The sequence below is a fragment of the Hemitrygon akajei genome, unplaced genomic scaffold (assembly GCF_048418815.1).
Source record: "Hemitrygon akajei unplaced genomic scaffold, sHemAka1.3 Scf000111, whole genome shotgun sequence".
Classification (NCBI taxonomy): domain Eukaryota; kingdom Metazoa; phylum Chordata; class Chondrichthyes; order Myliobatiformes; family Dasyatidae; genus Hemitrygon; species Hemitrygon akajei.
Window position 1 is genome coordinate 1,543,742 of NW_027331997.1, and position 19,651 is coordinate 1,563,392.

The 19,651-nt window shown below is 47.3% G+C and overlaps 1 protein-coding gene across 2 annotated transcripts; it reads right to left on the reverse strand.

The window, feature by feature from the left end:
- Positions 1-1,083: 1,083 nt before the first annotated feature.
- Positions 1,084-18,498, reverse strand: LOC140723375 (NACHT, LRR and PYD domains-containing protein 3-like). 2 transcript variants are annotated; one of them, XM_073037955.1, is made up of 13 exons: positions 18,383-18,498; positions 17,456-17,622; positions 16,363-16,534; positions 16,214-16,264; positions 12,425-12,517; positions 11,392-11,558; positions 10,382-10,553; positions 10,217-10,282; positions 4,158-5,895; positions 3,202-3,288; positions 2,876-3,046; positions 2,586-2,753; positions 1,084-2,433 (listed from the first exon to the last, which is right to left on the reverse strand). In XM_073037955.1, the coding sequence occupies exons 1-13, from the start codon at positions 18,441-18,443 to the stop codon at positions 2,346-2,348; spliced, it is 3,201 nt and encodes a 1,066-aa protein (XP_072894056.1). In that variant the 5' UTR covers positions 18,444-18,498; the 3' UTR covers positions 1,084-2,345. The 2 variants fall into 2 exon arrangements, with proteins under 2 accessions (XP_072894056.1, XP_072894055.1); XM_073037954.1 differs by having other exon boundaries at positions 2,586-2,790.
- Between the last annotated feature and the right edge of the window lie 1,153 nt (positions 18,499-19,651).

Genomic DNA, 19,651 nt, shown 5'->3' on the forward strand with positions numbered 1-19,651 from the left:
TGAATACAGAATTAGCTTTCGCAGAGAAGTCAGAGGATGGTAGTATTTGGCGAGTATTTCGCTTGGGGGTCTATGACCATTGGTGTCTTCAGGGAAGTCTGCTCTGAAACCACCGTTACTTGCGACTTTTAAAAATGGCTTGGTTGGGGTAGTGGGGGCGGGTTTGAAAGTTATCAGACGATATGACAGTTGACTAAGTGGTCGTTAGAGTGGAGGAATTTCATTTAGTTGGACTGGAACATTGCTGATCGGTTCAAGCATCAAGGGATATGGGGAGGAGTCAGGCGAATGGGGTTGAGTGGGATCGGGGATGAGCCATGATGGAATGGCAGAGTTCACGCAATGGGTTGAATGACTTGATTCTGCTCCCATGTCTTATGGTCTGTACGGGTTTGTTAGAGGCACGTTCGTTGTACAGAGAATGGTGGGTGCATGGAACGCTCCGATAGAGGCGGATGCACTGGGGGCATTCACGAACTCTTATTTAGGCACATTGGTAATATAAATAGCAGGCTGTGTTGTAGCGGATGGTTCGATTTATCTTAGGGTAGATTCAAAGGTCGGTACAACGTCGCCGGCCGTTGCACCTGTGATGTGCTGTAATGGTCTGTGTCCTATCCTCCAAGTAACTGTCATTGAATACAAAACTGTAACTGAAATCCTACCGAAGGTTTATATGAATTCCTGACTATTCCACTCACTCGCCTTCCCACTGAAGGCCAACATGCCACATGCGCTTATAACATCCGGCCAGCTTGCGTACACACTGTCGGTGAGCTCTGTATTTCGGCGGACAGATTACTCTGTAAAGCAATAGTGGGCAATTCTGTTAACCGTCTGTCATTGATCGCATACCTTCACTTACAGTAGAACTCCAAGGACAGCCCCCGCACTTGCTTGGATTCAACTCCATCAGACACGTCCAGAAATGATCTTTATTGTCTAAATACCAAGCAACTGGTTTAGCAATTTGTTACCCCTGTTCTCCCTCACACAACATTTATGAGCTAAGTTTTTCTTTCATTTCAGAAATATCTGCTGACCTTTATTTTTCAATCCATTTGACATCATTCACATATTCTGTGCGCTCTCCTATATATATCAGCTCCCCGCTTCCATCAGTGATTACGAATGGAAGGGAGAGGCAGGCTGAACAGAAGAAGAGTGCACGAGCAGTGTGTCAAAAGGCGTCACACGCCTACGTTGGTGTTCATTTCAGTAATGACTGATCTTTGCCGGCATGCATAGTCTTTCGATGCCAGTTCCGAAAAGCTCGCTATAGCTCTAACTTCAGGTTTTTTTCCAATGTGTACGGGCTGTTTCTGACGATCTGCTTCACAGCGAACGCGGTGTCAATGCAATTCAATTAAAAGCAGGTTTTAGTCATGATGAGGTCAAACTTCGGTTGGAGTAACAGCACCTCATCTACCGTCTGGGTAGTCTCCAGCCCCTTGGTATGAACATCGAATTCTCTAACTTCCGGTAATACCCTCCTTATCCCTTCCACCATCCCACCTTCACTCTGTCTCCTCCTCTAGCTGCCTATCACCTCCCTCATGATTCTGCCTTCTTCTACTACCCATAGTGTGTTCCCCTTAGATTCCTCCTTCACCTCTTCTGCCTATCCCCTCCTTGCTTCCCCTCCCCCAGCCCTTGATCTTTCCTCTCATTGGTTTTTCACCTGGCACATTCCACCCTCCCCCCACCTTCTTTATAGGGCCGTGACCCCTCCTTCTTTAGTCCTGACGGAGGGTTTCGGCCCGAAACATTGACTGCTCCTTTCAACGGATACTGCCCGACCTGCTGAGTTCATCCAGCTTCTTTGTACGTCAGAGATTTTATTGACTTCATCTTGACAAATGTTCAAAGCTAAATTAAACAATGTGTGAGCTGCTGACGTGCGGGAATAAATAAGCTGCTCCCGACTCACTCACAGTCACACACAATTAACTGACCGGCGACAATGCATGACAGTTTGAATAATCAGTCCCGTTTCTCACCGTCACTCTGCATTGGGGAACCGATGATTATAAAATCACACTTCAGGGTCGTGTCTGGGATCGCTGCAGATCCAGGGTCACTGCCGAGGGATTTGTCAATTTAACATCATTAACATCATTATATTGGCCAGGATGTTCTCAAAGTGAGTAAAATGATTCTCTCCCAGGGACACTGGTTTCCCAGATCTAACCCGGCCCCCCGGGCTTTTCCTCTCTGTGTAATTCCCCGGCACGCCATTTGGAGCAGCTGTTGAATCCGGACACGTGCAGCTGGATAGGATGCGGAATTGCGTCACTTTGGACGTCACAGAGTGTGAGATTGGAGCTAGTTCACCATTCAGATGTTCACAGATCAACTGTCAGTCCGGGTCTGGGTTCCTGCAGAGATCTCAGTTCCTTCCCCCCGGTCTGACTGAACTGATTCCTCCACAAGCTAAAACAGATGGAAGAATAAAGATAAAATAAACAGAATACACAACAGTGGACTGGGGTTAACGTTTCAACAACACTCACAGACAAATATCACCAGAAAACCCGCGGATCCGCTGATATTTTATTACATTGAACATTAACACAAATACTCACTCGATCAGCTTCAGACTCGGGAGGGCCAGTATGAGACGGCGGAGAGCGGGGACAGATCGGTCCGTGAGCGAGTTGAATCCCAGCTCCAGCTCTGTCAGTGATGGGTTGGTACTGAGAGCAGAGGCAAGATCCTCGGCACCAGAATCTGTGAGACCGATATCCCTCAGTCTGGAGGTGAGGATGAAGGACACAGAGAGACAGGAGACTGTAACACAATTACTGATCACATTAATGTTCAGTGTTAGACACCCAGTGACTGTAAACACAATCACCCACAGTCTGGTACTTACCCCAGTTTCTCTATTCCACACTTGGGGTTTGTCAGAGCCACAGACACCAGCTTCACTCCTGAATCTCCCAGTTTATTATAACCCAGGCCCAGCTCCGTCAGTGATGGGTTTGTACTGAGAGCGGAGGCGAGATCCGCAGCACCAGAATATGTGAGACTGACATCCCAGAGCCTGGAGATGAGAGAGAGTGAGGATGAAGCACACAGAGAGACAGGAGATGGTACAAATCCCCAGTGTTTATCAGTAACACAATTACTGATCACATTAATGTTCAGTGTCAGACACCCAGTGACTGTAAACACAATCTCCCACAGTCTGGTACTTACCACAGTTTCTGTATTTTACACTCCGGGTTCCTCAGAGCCGCAGACACCAGTTTCACTCCTGAATCTCCCAGTTTATTCTGCCCAAGGCTAAACACAATCAGACAAATTGATGAACAAAGTGATTCAAACCGTGGGTCTGAGGGAATTTCTCTCACTCGGATATTTCAGGAAACATTCACTCCTTCAGCAACTCACTGATCGGAGTTCCCATCACTCTCAATGTCCCTCACTGCCCAGCTCCAGGGTATTCACCGAATATCAGTAGTGTAGTCTGTCGGTGTGACCCTGTAAACTCAACATATTCTGTCTCATTCCCCGATGGCTAGAAAAATGTTCCTGATGTGAGAGCGTTGGGAGGGGCAGGGGTGAAGGATGATAGAAAGTCCCACAGTGAGGAGAATTTGTGAAAGGGAAAGTGTCGATGGGAGTTGGTGGAAGAGACCCCACCTGAGGAAAAGAGGTAGGAAGAGAAAACCTGTAGGAGAAAGAGAGGAAATAGGAAACATCCCATAGGAGGAATGAGGATGAGGATGAGAGATTCCGCAGGAGTAAGGGATATGGGGAAAAGAAGATCCCGAAGGGAAAAATGGGAATGGGGAAGAGATCCCACAGGGGGAAAGGGGATGGGGAATACAGATCCCTCAGGAGGATACCAAAGGGATGAGATAATCTAATAAAAGATTAGAGGATGCAGAAATAGATTTTACGGGATGGGTCTTTCTGAATTGAGGACAACAATCGGGAGGAGATGCCCAAATGATCTGTTGAAGTCTCCAACATCTCTTCACAAGGAACCACAGAACCCCCCCGTCTTTGGAGAATTACTGACCGATCCCCTGGGCATTTGACACTATTTTTCACAATCTGATTTATGACTGTTTAACCCAAATTGTTTTACATTGAAACAACACAATGGGACAGTTCCACAGTTCAGAGTGAGAGATAAATCAAGTTACCTCAACTCCTGGCACTTGTGGAGCCCGGGTCCCAGCCGTTGGATTCCTTCACACTGAATGTGACAGCCCTGCAGGTCGAGGTGTTTTATTGTATCACAGAGTCCGATGACATGAGACAGGACCGCGCAGTCGATCGGGGTCAGTGTCATTCCACTGAATGAGAGTTTTTTCACAGATCCCAGTGTACCTTGAGTCAGTCCACGATTCTGAGACTCAAACAGGTAGTGCAGTGTGTTCAGGAGGCTCCTTTTACCAGATGCAATCCTTGTGTTTCCACTCTGGTGTTTAACCTCCTCCTTCACCCAGTCAATCACCCGGCATGTTGTTTGATGAGGAAATGGACCCAGAAACTCTTCCAGGCCTCGAGCTGTCATTGGGGAGGAGAGACCAGCAACAAAACGGAGAAATACCTCAAATCGCCCATCTGTCATGTTGTGAGCTTCAGTGAGGAATTTCAGGATATCCTTGGGATGTAGGGTCAGGAATTGTGCGACTGCTGCTACAAACTCTTGGATGGTGAGGTGTGGGAATGTGTACACCACACACCGGGCAGAATCCTCTCTCTCCAAAAGCTCCATCAGGAACCCGGACAGGAACTGGGAAGGCTTAAGATTGTAGCTGATCAAATCTCCATATGTAAACACAATCTTCTTCTCGGACACTCCTCTGAAGGCCATCTGACCAACCCTGAGTAACACATCACGGGGGTTCTCAATCTCACGAACGTGGTTTTTCAGGATGTTGTAAATATAGTAGGAGTACAGTTGGGTGATGGTCTTGGGAACTCGCTGCGGGTCCCTGACTCTTTGTGTGAAGAAGGGGCCCAGTGCCAGAGCAAGGATCCAGCAGTAGGAGGGGTTGTAGCTCATGGTGTACAGGATCTCGTTCTCCTTCACATGTTTGAAAACAGCTGCTGCCACCGATGGATCTTCAAAATACCTGATGAAATATTCCTTCCGTTCCTCACCAACAAATCCCAGGATTTCAGCCCAGACGCTGATCTTGGCTTTATCCAATAAATGTAATGCAGTGGGACGGGTGGTCACCAGCACTGAACACCCTGGGAGCAGCTTGCCCTGGATTAAACTGTACAAAATGTCAGACACCTCACAACACCACTCGGGATCTGGGCACTGGTGCTTGGGTTCTGTATCTCTCCAACTGTCAGCAAAATCAATTCTGTGCTCGAATTCATCCAGACCATCAAATATAAACAGCAATCGCTCTGGGTTCTTCCAGACATCTCTCAGGATATTCCCAAAGTAAGGATACTGATCCTGAATTAGTTGCCTCAGGTTTTTTCTGCAGTTAATAGAGTTTAAATCCCGGAATTTGAAACTGAAGACAAACTGGAATTGTTGGTATATTTTCCCCATGGCCCAGTCATAAACAATCTTTTGTACCATTGTTGTTTTCCCGATCCCCGGGACTCCGGCCACTGCTGCCGAACTACCAGATTTGGTTTTCCTCCGGGAAAAGCTGCTCTGGAACAACTGATCAGTCCGGATTTTTTCCAGCTTTCCGCGGAGATGTTTCTCTCTCCACTCCTCGTGGTCTCTGCCTCTTGCCAGCAGCTCATGTTCCACCAGTGTCCGATCTCGAAGAGTAGAAATGACCGTGAGCTCAGCGTATCGATCTGCCAGCTGGAAAACCTTCACTTTCTCCCTCATCAGGATTGTATTCGCTCTCAGTTTTTCAGTTTGTGCCCGCAGAGTCTCCTTGTGTTTCTGTTGAACATCTTCCATGGGAACAGACAGTGGACAAACTGTTAGATGCTTCAACTCAGAACTCAGTATTTAAGTAGCCAAGGATTAGCTCAAAGGTTTTGCATTATTTGAACTCATCACTGGATTTTCTTACACTAAATTAAGTTTGATTAACAGACCCCAAAGTGGATGGAGAGGCATGGGCCAGATAATCATCAGATCATCACATTTACACATAAAGTTGTTCAGTTAAGTTGAGTTTTCCCTGGTAGTTTACTGAGCCCCGACTAGACAAACTCCCACTACTGCCACTTCTATCATTGTTCTGTGGAAAAACTTTTAAACCCCGGTGTTGATGTGGTCTTTGGAGATAGATAAAATGATAGTGGGCATTCTGTCAACGGAATAGGTCACGGGAATCACAGCTCCCCCTCCCCTCTCACCATCACGGATTCAAAATAAAGAGAAATACATTTGTGGATCTGTGGTGTGGTAGAAGATTAGAAACTTGGAAAACCGACAGCACAATACAAGTCCTTCGGCCCACAAAGCTGTGCCGAACATGTACTTACCTTAGAGTTTACCTGGGTTTACCCATAGTCCTCTATTTTTCTAAGCTCCATGTAGCCATCCAGAGGAGCCGTAAACAATCCTATTGTATCCTCATCCACCACCGCCGCCAGCCGCCCATTCCACGCACTCACCACTCTCTGAGTAAAAAACAACTTACCCCTGACATCTCCTCTGTACCTGCTTCCAAGCAACATAAAACTATGTCCTCTCGTGCTAGCCATTTCAGCCCTGGGAAAAAACTGCTGACTATCCACATGATCAACGCCTCTCATCACTTTATACACCTCTATCAGGTCACCTCTCATCCTTCCTCGCTCCAAGGAGAAAAGGCCAGTTTCACTCAACCTATTCTCATAGGGCATGCACCCAATACAGGCAACATCCTTGTAAATCTCCACTGCACCCTTTCTATAGTTTCCATATCCTTCCTGTAGTGAGGTGACCAGAACTGAGCACAGTACTCCAAGTGGTGTCTGACCAGGGTCCTATATAACTACATTACCTCTCGCCTCTTGAACTCAATCCCACGGTTGATGAAGGCCAATGTGCCGTATGCCTTCCTAACCACAGAGTCAAACTCCGCAGCAGCCTTGAGTGTCCTATGTCAACCTACTGTCCATGCCAGTATATTTCCTGTAACGCCATCAGATTTTATCTTCTTAAGTAGACTCATGAGGTAACTTATAATACGCCTTATGAAAACCTAAATGACATCTACTGCATCTCCTTTGTCCACTCTGTTTGGAATTTCCTCAATGAACTCTAGCAGATCTATCAGGCAAGATTTCCCTTCATAGAAACTATGTTGACTTTGACTTATTTTATAATTAGACTGTAAATACCTCAGAACCTCAATCTTAATAATACTCTCACACTTCCCCAACCACTGAGGTTGGGCAAACTGGTCTATAATTTTGCAATCAAGAGAGAATCTGTAGATGCTGAAAATGCAGCAACACACACAAAATGCTGGAGGAACTTGTAAGGCCAGACAGCATCTATGGAAAAAAAGTATAGTTGACGTTCCGGGCTTAAACACTTCGGTAGGTCTGGAAACAAAATACTGGGGAGTAGAATTGAAAGGTGTGGCGGGGGAGGGGGGGGGTGGGGGGAGGAGAGGGGAGAGAGAATTGCCAGACGATGGGTGAAACTTGGAGGGGGAGGGTTGAAGCAAAGGGTTGAAGTTGATTGGTTAAAGAGACAGAAGGCCATGGAAGAAAGAGAAAATAAAACAACTTTTTTTTATCTTATTCCTTGGCTTTTACCCAGTCACTAACTGTCTCCTAAGGTTCCCTTTACATTATGCTCCCTGATAAGATCTGGATCTCACAATGTATCTGAAACCTGCCAGGGGTATGTGGCTTCTCTTAGTTTGTCAGGACCCAATCAGGGATGTGTGGGGTCTCACAGTGTGTCAGTACCCTGCCAGGAGTGTGTGGGGTCTCACAGTGTGTCAGGACCCTGTCAGGGGTGTGTGTGGTCTCACAGTGTGTCAGGACCCTTTCAGGGGTGTGTGTGGTCTCACACTGTGTCAGGACCCTGTCAGGTGTGTGTGGGGTCTCACAGTGTGTCAGGACCCTTTCAGGGGTGTGTGTGGTCTCACAGTGTGTCAGGACCCTGCTGGGAGTGTGTGGGGTCTCACAGTGTGTCAGGACTCTGCTGGGAGTGTGTGGGCTCTTAGTGTGTCAAGATCCTGCCAGGTGTGTCTGGGGTCCCACAGTGCGTCAGGACCCTGCCAGGAGTGTGTGGGGTCTCACAGTGCGGCAGGACACTGTCAGGTACGTGTGGGGTCTCTATTCAATCTATTCAGCTGTGATAGGCAACGTAGGAAAACATTGATCTTGCACATATTTAATTTAGAGAATGTGACACTGGTAGAAATGATGTTGTTCAATAATCAGGGAGTGTATCTGTTTCCTATTCAGAAATGGGTGTGGGAATGACACTGTCGTGTCTGTTCCCTCTGTAAACCGGATGAAGGACAATGATGAACAAGCTTGTAGCGCTTTACTAAACCCGTGTTCAGGGACACTGAGGGGTTTTATTGACCTGATGTGGACTGGAGCTGCATTAACAGAGGTGACAGAGACGTGAGTAGTTTGTAAACTTCCTGATTGGTCTATCTCTGGTACCAAATTTAAATTATCATCTTTGGGATTTATTCCTGTAAGTGAGAGAGACTGAACCAGGGTTCTGGCCGAGATTCCCTATATTTCTGTTACGAGCTTCGAATAATCAGATAAAACATGGTCTGATGCAATATCAACAAGTTTTGTGATATTTGTCTTTCCTACGCTCTCTCCTCTGTTAAATGCACAGCTGTGTGATCCAACTCAGTCTGCGGTGATGATGTCTTACAATCTCTTCAGCCCATGCACTGCCCTGAGCTCCATTTTCACGGGCATGATGGGCTTATGGATGTAGTGAGCTTCTCATCCAGACGGTCACAATTTAACTAATTGCAATATTATTTATAGATATTTTCAGTCCTTTCCACATTCCTTGCAGCGATCCCACAACCCTCGGTTTCCCTGTCCTAATTCCCATCTCTTCACCTTCCAGAGTCCAGCACACATCAACTTCAGCTTCTGTGAACTGCGCTGAGGAATTTGTCTCCGATCTCACCCTCAGTAATACTGTCTCACTGCTAGAATTCCCAGGATTATTGAGTTGGAAATTAAACTGGATATCTTTATCAATGTTTGCACTAAGGGAGTGCAGATGTGAAGAGAGCAGGGTTCATATGCTGCTTTTCTGATTAAAGTGACGTTATTATTACTATTCTGTGAATAGAACTTCAATGGACGAGCAACTCGAAAAACAAAAATAACCTAAAGAAACTGAAGTCGTTTAGAAAATGGTTAAGGATGAGGCTATCCTGGAGCGGATAGCCGCTGGCAAGAGAAGGATTTGACTTTTTGATATGAAGAAATATCCTTTTTTTTGTCATTCTCCAGATCCCCCCCTTCTCCACTCAGACTCTGGTGGGGATCTGTAGTTTCAGGCCCCAGAGCGGTGTGAGCACTTTCCTCAAACTCACCAGCTCTCTGCCTCTTTCCTCAAAATGTCCTTTGAAAACTCTCCCTCTAGCAAACACGTTTCCCTGTATGTCCCTGTGGTCTCTGTCACAGTGCCAGTATTTACCTGGTCAGATCCTCGTGTCTCAACAACTGAACCGTCCGACGCAAATTACAAACGTTGGTGGAAACAGAGGTCAAGTTTCAACTTGATGAACTCTGCTTCAGTCTCATCTGGGCCACTGCGTACCGTTCTGATCACCTCACTACCGGAGGAATGTTGAGGCTTTAGAGAGGGAGCAGAAGAGGTTTACCAGGATGCTGCCTGGTTTAAAGGGCATGTGCTATCATGAGAGGCTGGATAAAATTAGATTGTTTTCTCTGGATCATCGGAGGCTGAGGGGAGCTCTGACAAAGGTTTGCAACATTAAGAGAGGCATAAATAGAGTGAACAGAGAGAATCGGTTTCTGAATGTCTCAAATGCTATTGAAGGTGAGAGGGTGTAGAGTGAAGGGGGAAGTGTCATTGCTGTCTGGAAAGCACTGCCTGGTAAGGTGGTAGACGTAAATTTTTTGAAGCTTTTAAGAGACGTTTGGTTAGGTACATGGATTAACGAAGATGGAGGCATATGGAGATGGTGTCAGAAGGGGAGATTAGAGTTTGGGTATGTTTGATTTACTTGTTAGCTGTTTCAGTACAATATTATTTGCCTAATGGCCTATTCCTGTTATACTCTTCAATTTTCAACGCATGTTCACTCACCTTTCAACTCACTGAGAATCTTGAGTAAACCTTGAGTGGGATTTGATCGATGGGATGGATCAGAACCTGTTTGAATTTAAACACATTAAGTGGATAATTTATGGAAAATTGTGAAGTGTAATGTTTTGCAACTCAAATTTGAATTAACCTCTGATATTATCTCACCATACATCTGTATTTCCTTCAGTATTTTGTCCAAATTTGGGACTCCTATCCGCATTTTCACAAAGGTTTCCCACATCACCCTCCGGGCGCGGGAGCCTTTCCCCATCACCAGGCTCAGGAGGAGTTTAGAACTGTCCGCCCGCTCTCCCTTATCAGCGAGATCAGAGATTTTCTGCGAAGAGTAACGGTGAACATATTGGGGACTGACAGATTCACACAGAGAATGAGAAGTAAATGATGTGCTCTGTAACGGGATCACACTGAGCAGTCACCCGGACGGGTGCTGATCCTGTCTGGACATGGACTGTACATTCTGAGTGCAGAGCACACGGAGGGACATTCACCGTGAACCTGATCCACCAGTCAATGAGATCCTGGCTGGTCTGTGACCGCTTCATTGACGTGGCTCCAAATCCATAAACAATTCCTCACCGGATTTGACCGTGTGAAACAAAATCAGAAAATAACGATCACAGATGAAGAAAGAAGTCAGGATGGTTTTTATAACAGAGTGAGCAGACTCAGAGAAGTTGCAGAAAAGATGATGTGATTCATCTCCTCAGTCCGCCAGTATCCAGCATGAGAGCGGATTACCAGCTTCACACTGTTTGCAGTTACAGATTGTAACACAATCATCTCCACCCAGAACAGAACACACTGGAGCTCCTGTGGCACCCACTGATGATGCCCCGGTTCTCATTGACATCCTGCTGTCAGACTGCACGATCTTTCCAAACCGAAACCTCCAGTCATATTTCCATTTAATACTGTAACCCCACACAAATGTCACTTGCTCAACTCACTCTGAACATTGAGCAGCCCCCCATCAGTCCGCGGGGTCTTTTCACCCCTTTCTATCACTGCTTCAGATTCACATCTTTGAGATTGCATGTACAGTATTTATTTCCCAGTTGTTCTTTTATCTAATTTAATATCCAATGAGTCGGAGTTCCGACACCCATCAGTCCTGTGATGTGTGAAAATTCAAACTCATTCTCCCTCCCACTCACCCGATGTTCCTCTCCGCTGAACTGATTCTCAGCCGTTAATGCCAGGCTCACTCCGTGCACCCCTCCTTCCATCGCCTGCTCCAGCCTGTCCCGGTAGAAGTCCGTCAGCTGCAGCAGCTGGGAATCGTTGCAGCTCGCCAGGAGCTCGGTGATCACTGAACTCGGACCTGTGAAGCACAATGGTGAAAATTAAAGAAATTACTGACCCCATATTCGGAGGCAACTTTCTCTCTGGAACCGTAAGATGGTGCACCAGGTCACCAAACACAGTCCAAGATATATATAAAGGGTGCGAGGGAGGAATAAGCGGGGTTGGTGAAATGAGCGCAGGCTGGGTGGGGGTTCAGATCGAGCAGGGTTGTGGTGGGGCTTGGCTCCATCTGTTGAAGGCTGCCCTTTCTATTCCCCAGGAATATACCTCTCTGTTTGGAAAGGACTCTGCTTATTCCTGAGAATATAGTAACCCATCACCATCACTCTCCTGGTACTGCCCATCACCACCGCTTTGCTCTGGGTTATGTCTGCCTGCCTGGTCATCCCCTTCCTCAGCAAATCTCTGGCATATCTCACAAAATGCTGGAGGTACTCAGCAGGTCAGGCAGCATCTATCGAGGAGAATAAACAGCCAACATTTAGGGTGCTTCATCAGACTGGAAATGAGGGGACAGAAATTCTAGATATTGCCACATTATTTTCTATATTTTGTGGTCCTGATCTGAAACATTAACTGTTTATTTCTCTCCATGGATGCTGAGTTCCGCCAATATTTTGTGTGTCTTTGTGTTGCTCAAAGCTTTCAGCATCTGCAGAATGTCTTGTGCTCTGGAACACCTCACTGTTTTATTGTGCATCACTGTCTGTTTGAAGAGCAAAAAGCAGACAATAATTGTGCTCCTTCCACGTGTGACTGCTAACTCTCAGTCTCATCTCTCTGCTCAGTTTTTACAAATATTTTGTGAATTGCTGATATTGGAATAAACTCAGACACAGTGTCAAGGAAATATTTAAAAATTAAAATAATTTGCTAACATACCCATGTCCTTTCCTGATCTTAACATCACTGGAACTTCTCTCCTGCCCACTCCTTGAGCCATTTTGAGGACAGTTGTGCTCAGATTTTGATGCTCTGTAACAAACAAAATTAACAGTAGGGTCAGATATTAATTGAGGTGTAAAGCAGAACACTGTTTTGTTTTTCAACTGAGGCAAACATTTCCAAATATCTTGGACCTATCCACTAAAGGCTTGACACAGCCAGATCCACCCGCGTCCATCCACCCACAGATCGATCTCCCCATGGATTGTGCACCGTGCTGGGATTCTCTGGGGTATCTACTCACTATATTGCAGGCAAATCCCTATTAGGTAAAAATCTTGTGCCCTGGAGGGATGTGTCAATGGAATGGCGAATGTGGTCATCCTACCACAGTTTAACATTGCCTGGCATTGACACCTATGGCAATATATGATTTGACTCTATAGAGAAACAATCTGACATCCTGAACAATGCAGTCTCACCCATAGTATCATAATATCTTGTCCTGAACCACTATCATTTTTCCAGCAGGACTTTAAGATCATTATTAGCACTAAAACTCGGTTAAGATTTCTTTAAGCATATCACCTGGCTATTATCAGATAATTAGTTATATGACACCCTGTCAGGTGTGTGGTCTGACAGTGTGTCAAGACTCTGCCAGGGTTATGTGGGTTCTCACAGTGTGTCAGGACCCTGTCAGGTGTGTGTGGGGTCTCACAGTGTGTCAGGACACTGCCAGGGGTGTGTGGGGTCTCGCAGTGTGTCAGGACCCTGTCAGGGGTGTGTGGGGTCCCGTAGTGTGTCAGGACCCGGTCATGTGTGTGTGGGCTCTCTCAGTGTGTCGGGTCCCTGTCAGGGGTGTGTGGGGTCTCACAGAGTGTCTGGACACTGTCAGGGGTGAATGGTGCCTCACAGTTTGTCAGGATCCTGCCAGAGGAGTGTGGGGTCTCACAGTGTGTCAGGACCCTGCCAGAGGTATGTGGAGTCTTACAGTGTGTCAGGTCCCTGTCAGGGGTGTGTGGGGTCTCACAGTGTGTTCTGACCCTGTCAGGGATGTGTGGGGTCTCACAGTGTGTCTGGACCCTGTCAGGGGTGTGTGGGGTCTCACAGTGTGTCCGGACCATGTCAGAAGTGTGTGGGGTCTCACCTTGTGTTGGGACCATGTCAGGGGTGTGTGGGGTGTCACAGTGTGTCAGGACCCTGTCAGGGGTGTGTGGGTTCTCACAGTGTATCGGGACCCTGTCAGGGGTGTGTGGGGTCTCACAGTGTGTCGGGACCATGTCAGAAGTGTGTGGGGTCTCACCTTGTGTCGGGACCATGTCAGGGGTGTGTGGGGTGTCACAGTGTGTCAGGACCCTGTCAGGGGTGTGTGGAGTCTCACCGTGTGTCAGGACCCTGTCAGGGGTATGTGGAGTCTAACAGTGTGTCAGGTCCCAGTCAGGGGTGTGTGTGTTCTCACCGTGCGTCAGGAACCTGTCAGGGGTGTGTGCGGTCTCACAGTGTGTCAGGACCCTGCCAGCGGTGTGTGGGGTCTCACAGCGTGTCAGGACCCTGTCAGGGGTGTGTGGGGTCTCACAGTGTGTCAGGAACCTGTCAGGGGTGTGTGCGGTCTCACAGTGTGTCAGAACCCTGCCAGGGGTGTGTGGGGTCTCACAGTGTGTTAGGAACCTGTCAGGGGTGTGTGGGGTCTCACAGTGTGTCAGGACCCTGTCAGTGGTGTGTGGAGTCTCACAGTGTGTCAGGACCCTGTCAGGGGTGTGTGGGGTCTCACAGCGTGTCAGGACCCCGTCAGGGGTGTATTGTTTCTCACAGTGTTTCAGGAACCTTCCGGGGTGGGGGGGGGGGGGGTGGGATTGTGGTCTCGCAGTGTGTCAGGACCTTGTCAGGGGTGTGTGGGTTCTCACCGTGTGTCTGGACACTGTCACGGGTGTGTGGGGTCTGACAGTGTGTCAGGACCCTGTTACGGGTTTGTGGGGTCTCACAGTGTGTCAGGACCCTGTTACGGGTTTGTGGAGTCTCAAAGTGTGTCAGGACACTGCCAGGGGTGTGTGCGTTCTCACAGTGTATCGGGACCCTGTCAGGGGTGTGTGGGGTTGCACAGTTTGTCTGGACCCTGTCAGGGGTGTGTGGAGTCTCACAGTGTGTCAGGACCCTGTCAGTGGTGTGTGGGGTCTCACTGTGTGTAAGGACCCTGTCAGGGGTGTGTGGGGTCTTAAAGTGTGTCAGGAAGCTATCAGGAGTGTGGAGGGTCTCACTGTGTGTTAGGAACCTGCCAGGTCTGTGAGGTGTCTCACAATTTGTCAGGACCTGTCGGGGAGTGTGTAGGCTCTCCAGACAATGTATTTGGGTGAAACAGGGAGCGTACGAAAACATTGATTGTTGAAATGTTTACTTTAGAGAATGTGACAGTGGGAGAAATAATTTTCTTCAATAATCAGGGAGAGGTCTGTTCTGTATTCAGAAATAGATGTGGGAACTTTACTGCTGTGACTGTTCCCTCAGCAAACAGCATGAAGAACAGTGAAGAATAAGTTTGCCAGGAAATTGTAGAAAATTACCAAATCCTTAGTGCAGGGGAACAGAGGGGTTTTATTGTCTGAATGTAGATGGGAAAAGCATTATCACAGGTGACAGAAACGTGAGCAGTTTGACAACTTCCTTTGGTGCCGTTTGAATATTAACATCTTTGGAATTTGTTCTTGGAAATGAGAGAGGCTGAATGAGGGTTGTGGTCCAGATTCTTTATATTTCTGTTCAAGGGCTTTGAGAAATCAGATAAAACATGGGCTACTTTAAGATTAATAATTTTTACGATATCTGTCTTCACCACGCTGTCTCCTCTGTTAAATGTGCAGTTGTGTAATCCAACACAGTCTGCAATTATGAAGCCTTGCAATCTCTTTCGTCCATGCACTGCCTCGGGCTCCATTTTTACAGACACAATGTGCTTACGGATGTACAATAGTGAGTTTCTTATCCAGACGGTCACAATGTAATTAATTACAATATTATTTATAGATATTTTCAGTCCTTTCCACCTCTTTGCCGCGATCCCACAACCCTCAGTTTCTCTGTCCTAATTCCCATCTCTCACCCTTCCACAGTGTCCATCACACGTCACATCAATTTCAGCTTCTGTGGACTGTGCTGAGGATTTTGTCCCCAATCACACCCTCACTGACACTGTCTCCTGATGGAATTCCCAGGATTATTCAGTGGGATATAAAACTGGATAACTTTAGCAGTGTTTGCAGTAAGGAGGCGCAGATGTGAATATAGTTGGTTTCATATGCTGCTTTGGAGTTGAACAGACGAGTTGGGGTGCTACCTGCTTTTCTCATTAAATTATCATTGTTATTCGGTGCCGAGAACTTCAATGGACTCCCAGTTCAAAAATGATTTCCTGTAGGATCTGAGGGAATTAAGATGAGGGCTGTACCGGGGGTTGGGTGGTTATAGGGAAATGATTTCACCTTTTGGAGTAAGTCATTTCCCATAATTTCGGTCCTCAGATTGCCCTCTTCTCCATTCTGACTTGGGTGGAGGGATCCGTAGTTGCAGGACCCAGAGAGGAGTGATCCCTTTCAGCAAAGCCCCCATCTCTCTGCGTTGTTCCTCATGCTGTCCTGTGAAATCTCTCCCTCGAACAAAATATTTTTCCCCGTGTCTCACTGTACTCTGTATCATGGTGGAACATTTACCTGATCAAATCCCCGTGGCTCAGCAACGACATGGCCCTACATAATATCACCCTTCGGTGGAAACAGCGGTTTCTTCACTTACCTTTCAGCTCCCTGGGAATCTCCGGTACAGATCGATGGACCGGAACACAACCTGTTAAGATTTAAACAATTTGACACATTTCAATTCCTCAAATTATGAGTATGTAATGACTGAATCCAAAATTAAATTAATCTCTGATACTCTCTCACCATGTTCCTGTATTTCTTTCAGTATTTTGTCCAATGTTGGGACACCAATCCGGATTTTCACGAAGGTTTCCCACATCACCCTCCGGGCGCGGGAGCCTTTCTCCATCACCAGGCTCAGGAGGAGTTTAGAACTGTCCGCCCGCTCTCCCTTATCAGCGAGATCAGAGATTTTCTGTGAAGAGTAACGGTGAACATATTGGGGACTGACAGATTCACACAGAGAATGAGAAGTAAATGATGTGCTCTGTAACGGGATCACACTGAGCAGTCACCCGGACGGGTGCTGATCCTGTCTGGACATGGACTGTACATTCTGAGTGCAGAGCACACGGAGGGACATTCACCGTGAACCTGGACCACCAGTCAATGAGATCCTGGCTGGTCTGTGACCGCTTCATTCACGTGGCTCCAAATTCATAAATAATTCCTCATCGGATTTGACCGTGTAAAACAGAAATCAGAACATAACGATCACAGATGAAGAAAGAAGTCAGGAGGGTTTTTATAACAGAGTGAGCAGTCTCGGAGAAGTTGCAGAAAAGATTATGTGAGTCATCTCCTCAGTCCGCCAGTGTCCAACATGACAGTGGATTACCGGCTGACACCTGATGCCTTTCCTTTGTCTTTTCCAATGGAGGTTTGTTCGGTGATTACACATTAAAACGTAGCAATACTCCCCGATCCACACTGTTTGCAGTTACAGATTGTAACGCAATCATCTCCACCCAGAACAGAACACACTCGAGCTCCTGTGACACCCACTGATGATGCCCCGGTTCTCACTGACATCCTGTCGTCACGCCGCACGGTCTTCCCAAACCGAAACCTCCCGTCATATTTCCATTTAATACTGTAAGCCCACACAACCGCTACCTGCTCAACTCACTCTGAACATTGAGCAGCCACCCACCAGTCCGCGGGGTCTTTTCACCCCTTTCTATCACTGGTTCAGATTCACATGTTTGTGATTGCAGGTACAGTATTTATTTCCCAGTTGTTCTTTTATCTAATTTAATATCCGATGACTGAGAGATCCGACACCCGTCAGTCCTGTGATGTGTGAAAATTCAAACCCATTCTCCCTCCCACTCACCCGATGTTCCTCTCCGCTGAACTGATTCTCGGCCGTTAACGCCAGGCTCACTCCGTGCACCCCTCCTTCCATCGCCTGCTCCAGCCTGTCCCGGTAGAAGTCCGTCAGCTGCAGCAGCTGGGAATCATTCCAGCTTGCCAGGAGCTCGGTGATCACTGAGCTCGGACCTGTGAAGGGAAAGGAGGAGCTTAAAGAAATTGCCGACCCCATGTTGGGCAGTAACTTTCTCTCTGGAACCTAAAGATGGTGGGGCAGGTCACCAAACACAGTGTAAAATAAGTATGGCAGGTGTAGAGAGGTCTGGAGACGGGAGTCAAATAGGGAGCGGTCAGAGATCCGGTGGTGGGGATGGGGGCGGGTGGTGAGCCAAAGGTGGGATAGAAAGAGGGTAGGGAGAGGGGGAGAGAGGTAGTGGAGGGGGAAGGGAGGGGTCCGAAAGACGGACAGGATAGGGGAAGGGAAGGAGGGGTGTGACGGAGAGGAGGGGGGAAGGGAGGAGGGAAGAGACGGAGAGGAGAGGGGGAACGGAGGGGTGGGAAGAGACGGAGAGGAGAAGGGGAAGGGAGGGGAGGGGAGAGATGGAGTGGAGAGGGGGTGGGTGGGGAGAAACAGGAGAGGGGGAAGGGAGGGGTGGGGAGTGACGGAGAGGGGAAAGGGATGGGTGGGGAGAGACAAGGAAGAGAGGGGGTAGGGATGTGTGGGGAGCGAGGGAGAGAAGAGGGGGAAGGGAGGGGTGGGGAGTGCTGGAGAGGAGAGGGGGAAAGGGAGCGGTGGGGAGAGATGGAGAGGGGATTTTACTCCTTCCACGTGTGACTGTTCCCTTAGGGATGTTAACTCTCTCATCTCTCTGCTGATTTCACAAATATTTTGTGAAGTGCAGACACTGCATTAAACCCAGATACAGAGTCAAGGCAATTGCTGACATACCCGTGACCTTTCCTGATGTTGACGTCACTGGAACTCCCCCATTCCCGGCCCGTTCAGCCATGTTGAGGACAGTTGTGGTGAGATTTTGCTGCGCTGTATCAAACAGAATTAATAGTAGAGCATCAGGCATTAATTGAAATATAAAGGAGAACACTGTTTTGTTGTTAGGCGGAACGACACACTTCCAAACATCTTGGGCCTATCCACTGAAGACTTGATATGACCTAATGGACCTGCGCTCATCCACCCACAATCACAGAATACCCATTTCCCCTCTATCCCTGGATTGTTCACCTTTCTGGGATTCCCCGGAGTATCTACTCGCTGTATTGCAGGCAACTCCCTTTAAAGAACCAATCTTGTGTCCTCGACTGTGAGTGATTTATCAATGGAATGGCGAGGCAGATTGATCAGACAAAACCCTCTGCTTTGGTCCTCCTACCACTGGTGGCGCTCTGGTGAGTAATGGCTAGCTGTTACAGCAGTGTTACGTGAAGCATTTCTGCTGACCAATGGGACGTCTATTCCTCTCGTCACTGAATAATACAGATTTCTCAGTCACACCTGATTCTCACCGTCCCCTTTCAGTTTAACATCGCCTGGCATTGACACCTATGGCAATATATGTGGTTTGAGTCTACATAGAAATACTCTACATCCTGAACAATGCAGTCTATAGTCTTTTCTGGCATCTTGTCCAGAAACCACATTTTCTCCCCCAGGATTTTAAGATCATTATTAGCACCTAATCTCCGGTCAAGATTTATTTTCGCATTCATCTGGCTATTATCAGATAGTTACATGGCACCTTGTTAAACACAATGCAGACCCACCATACATCAAAAACTGCAAGCTGGCAAAAACAGATTGACAATAACTAAAACAAAATGCTGGAATTATTGAACAAGGCAGACGGTACGTTGATACTTCCGGTCGAAGACCGTGTAATCAAAGCTGAGCCTATCTGTATCAGCCATGTATCTGCTCTCTGTCTGCGTTGTATTCTATGTAGTGTATTTATTATTTTCTTATGCTGTGGGGTGGGGTAGGGTGGGGTAGGGAGGGGTAAAAGTGAAGGGAATCAATTAAATATCTGTGCTTTGTTCACAGCTGGGAACTGACGGATGTCATACCTTTGATTATTATCCACTCCAATACACTGAATTTACACTCGGGTGGACTTGAGTTCCATCACTACAAGATTGCATGTTAACTGATTTCTAATAAAGGATCGAATACACCAACCTTTACAATCACCAACTTTTACAA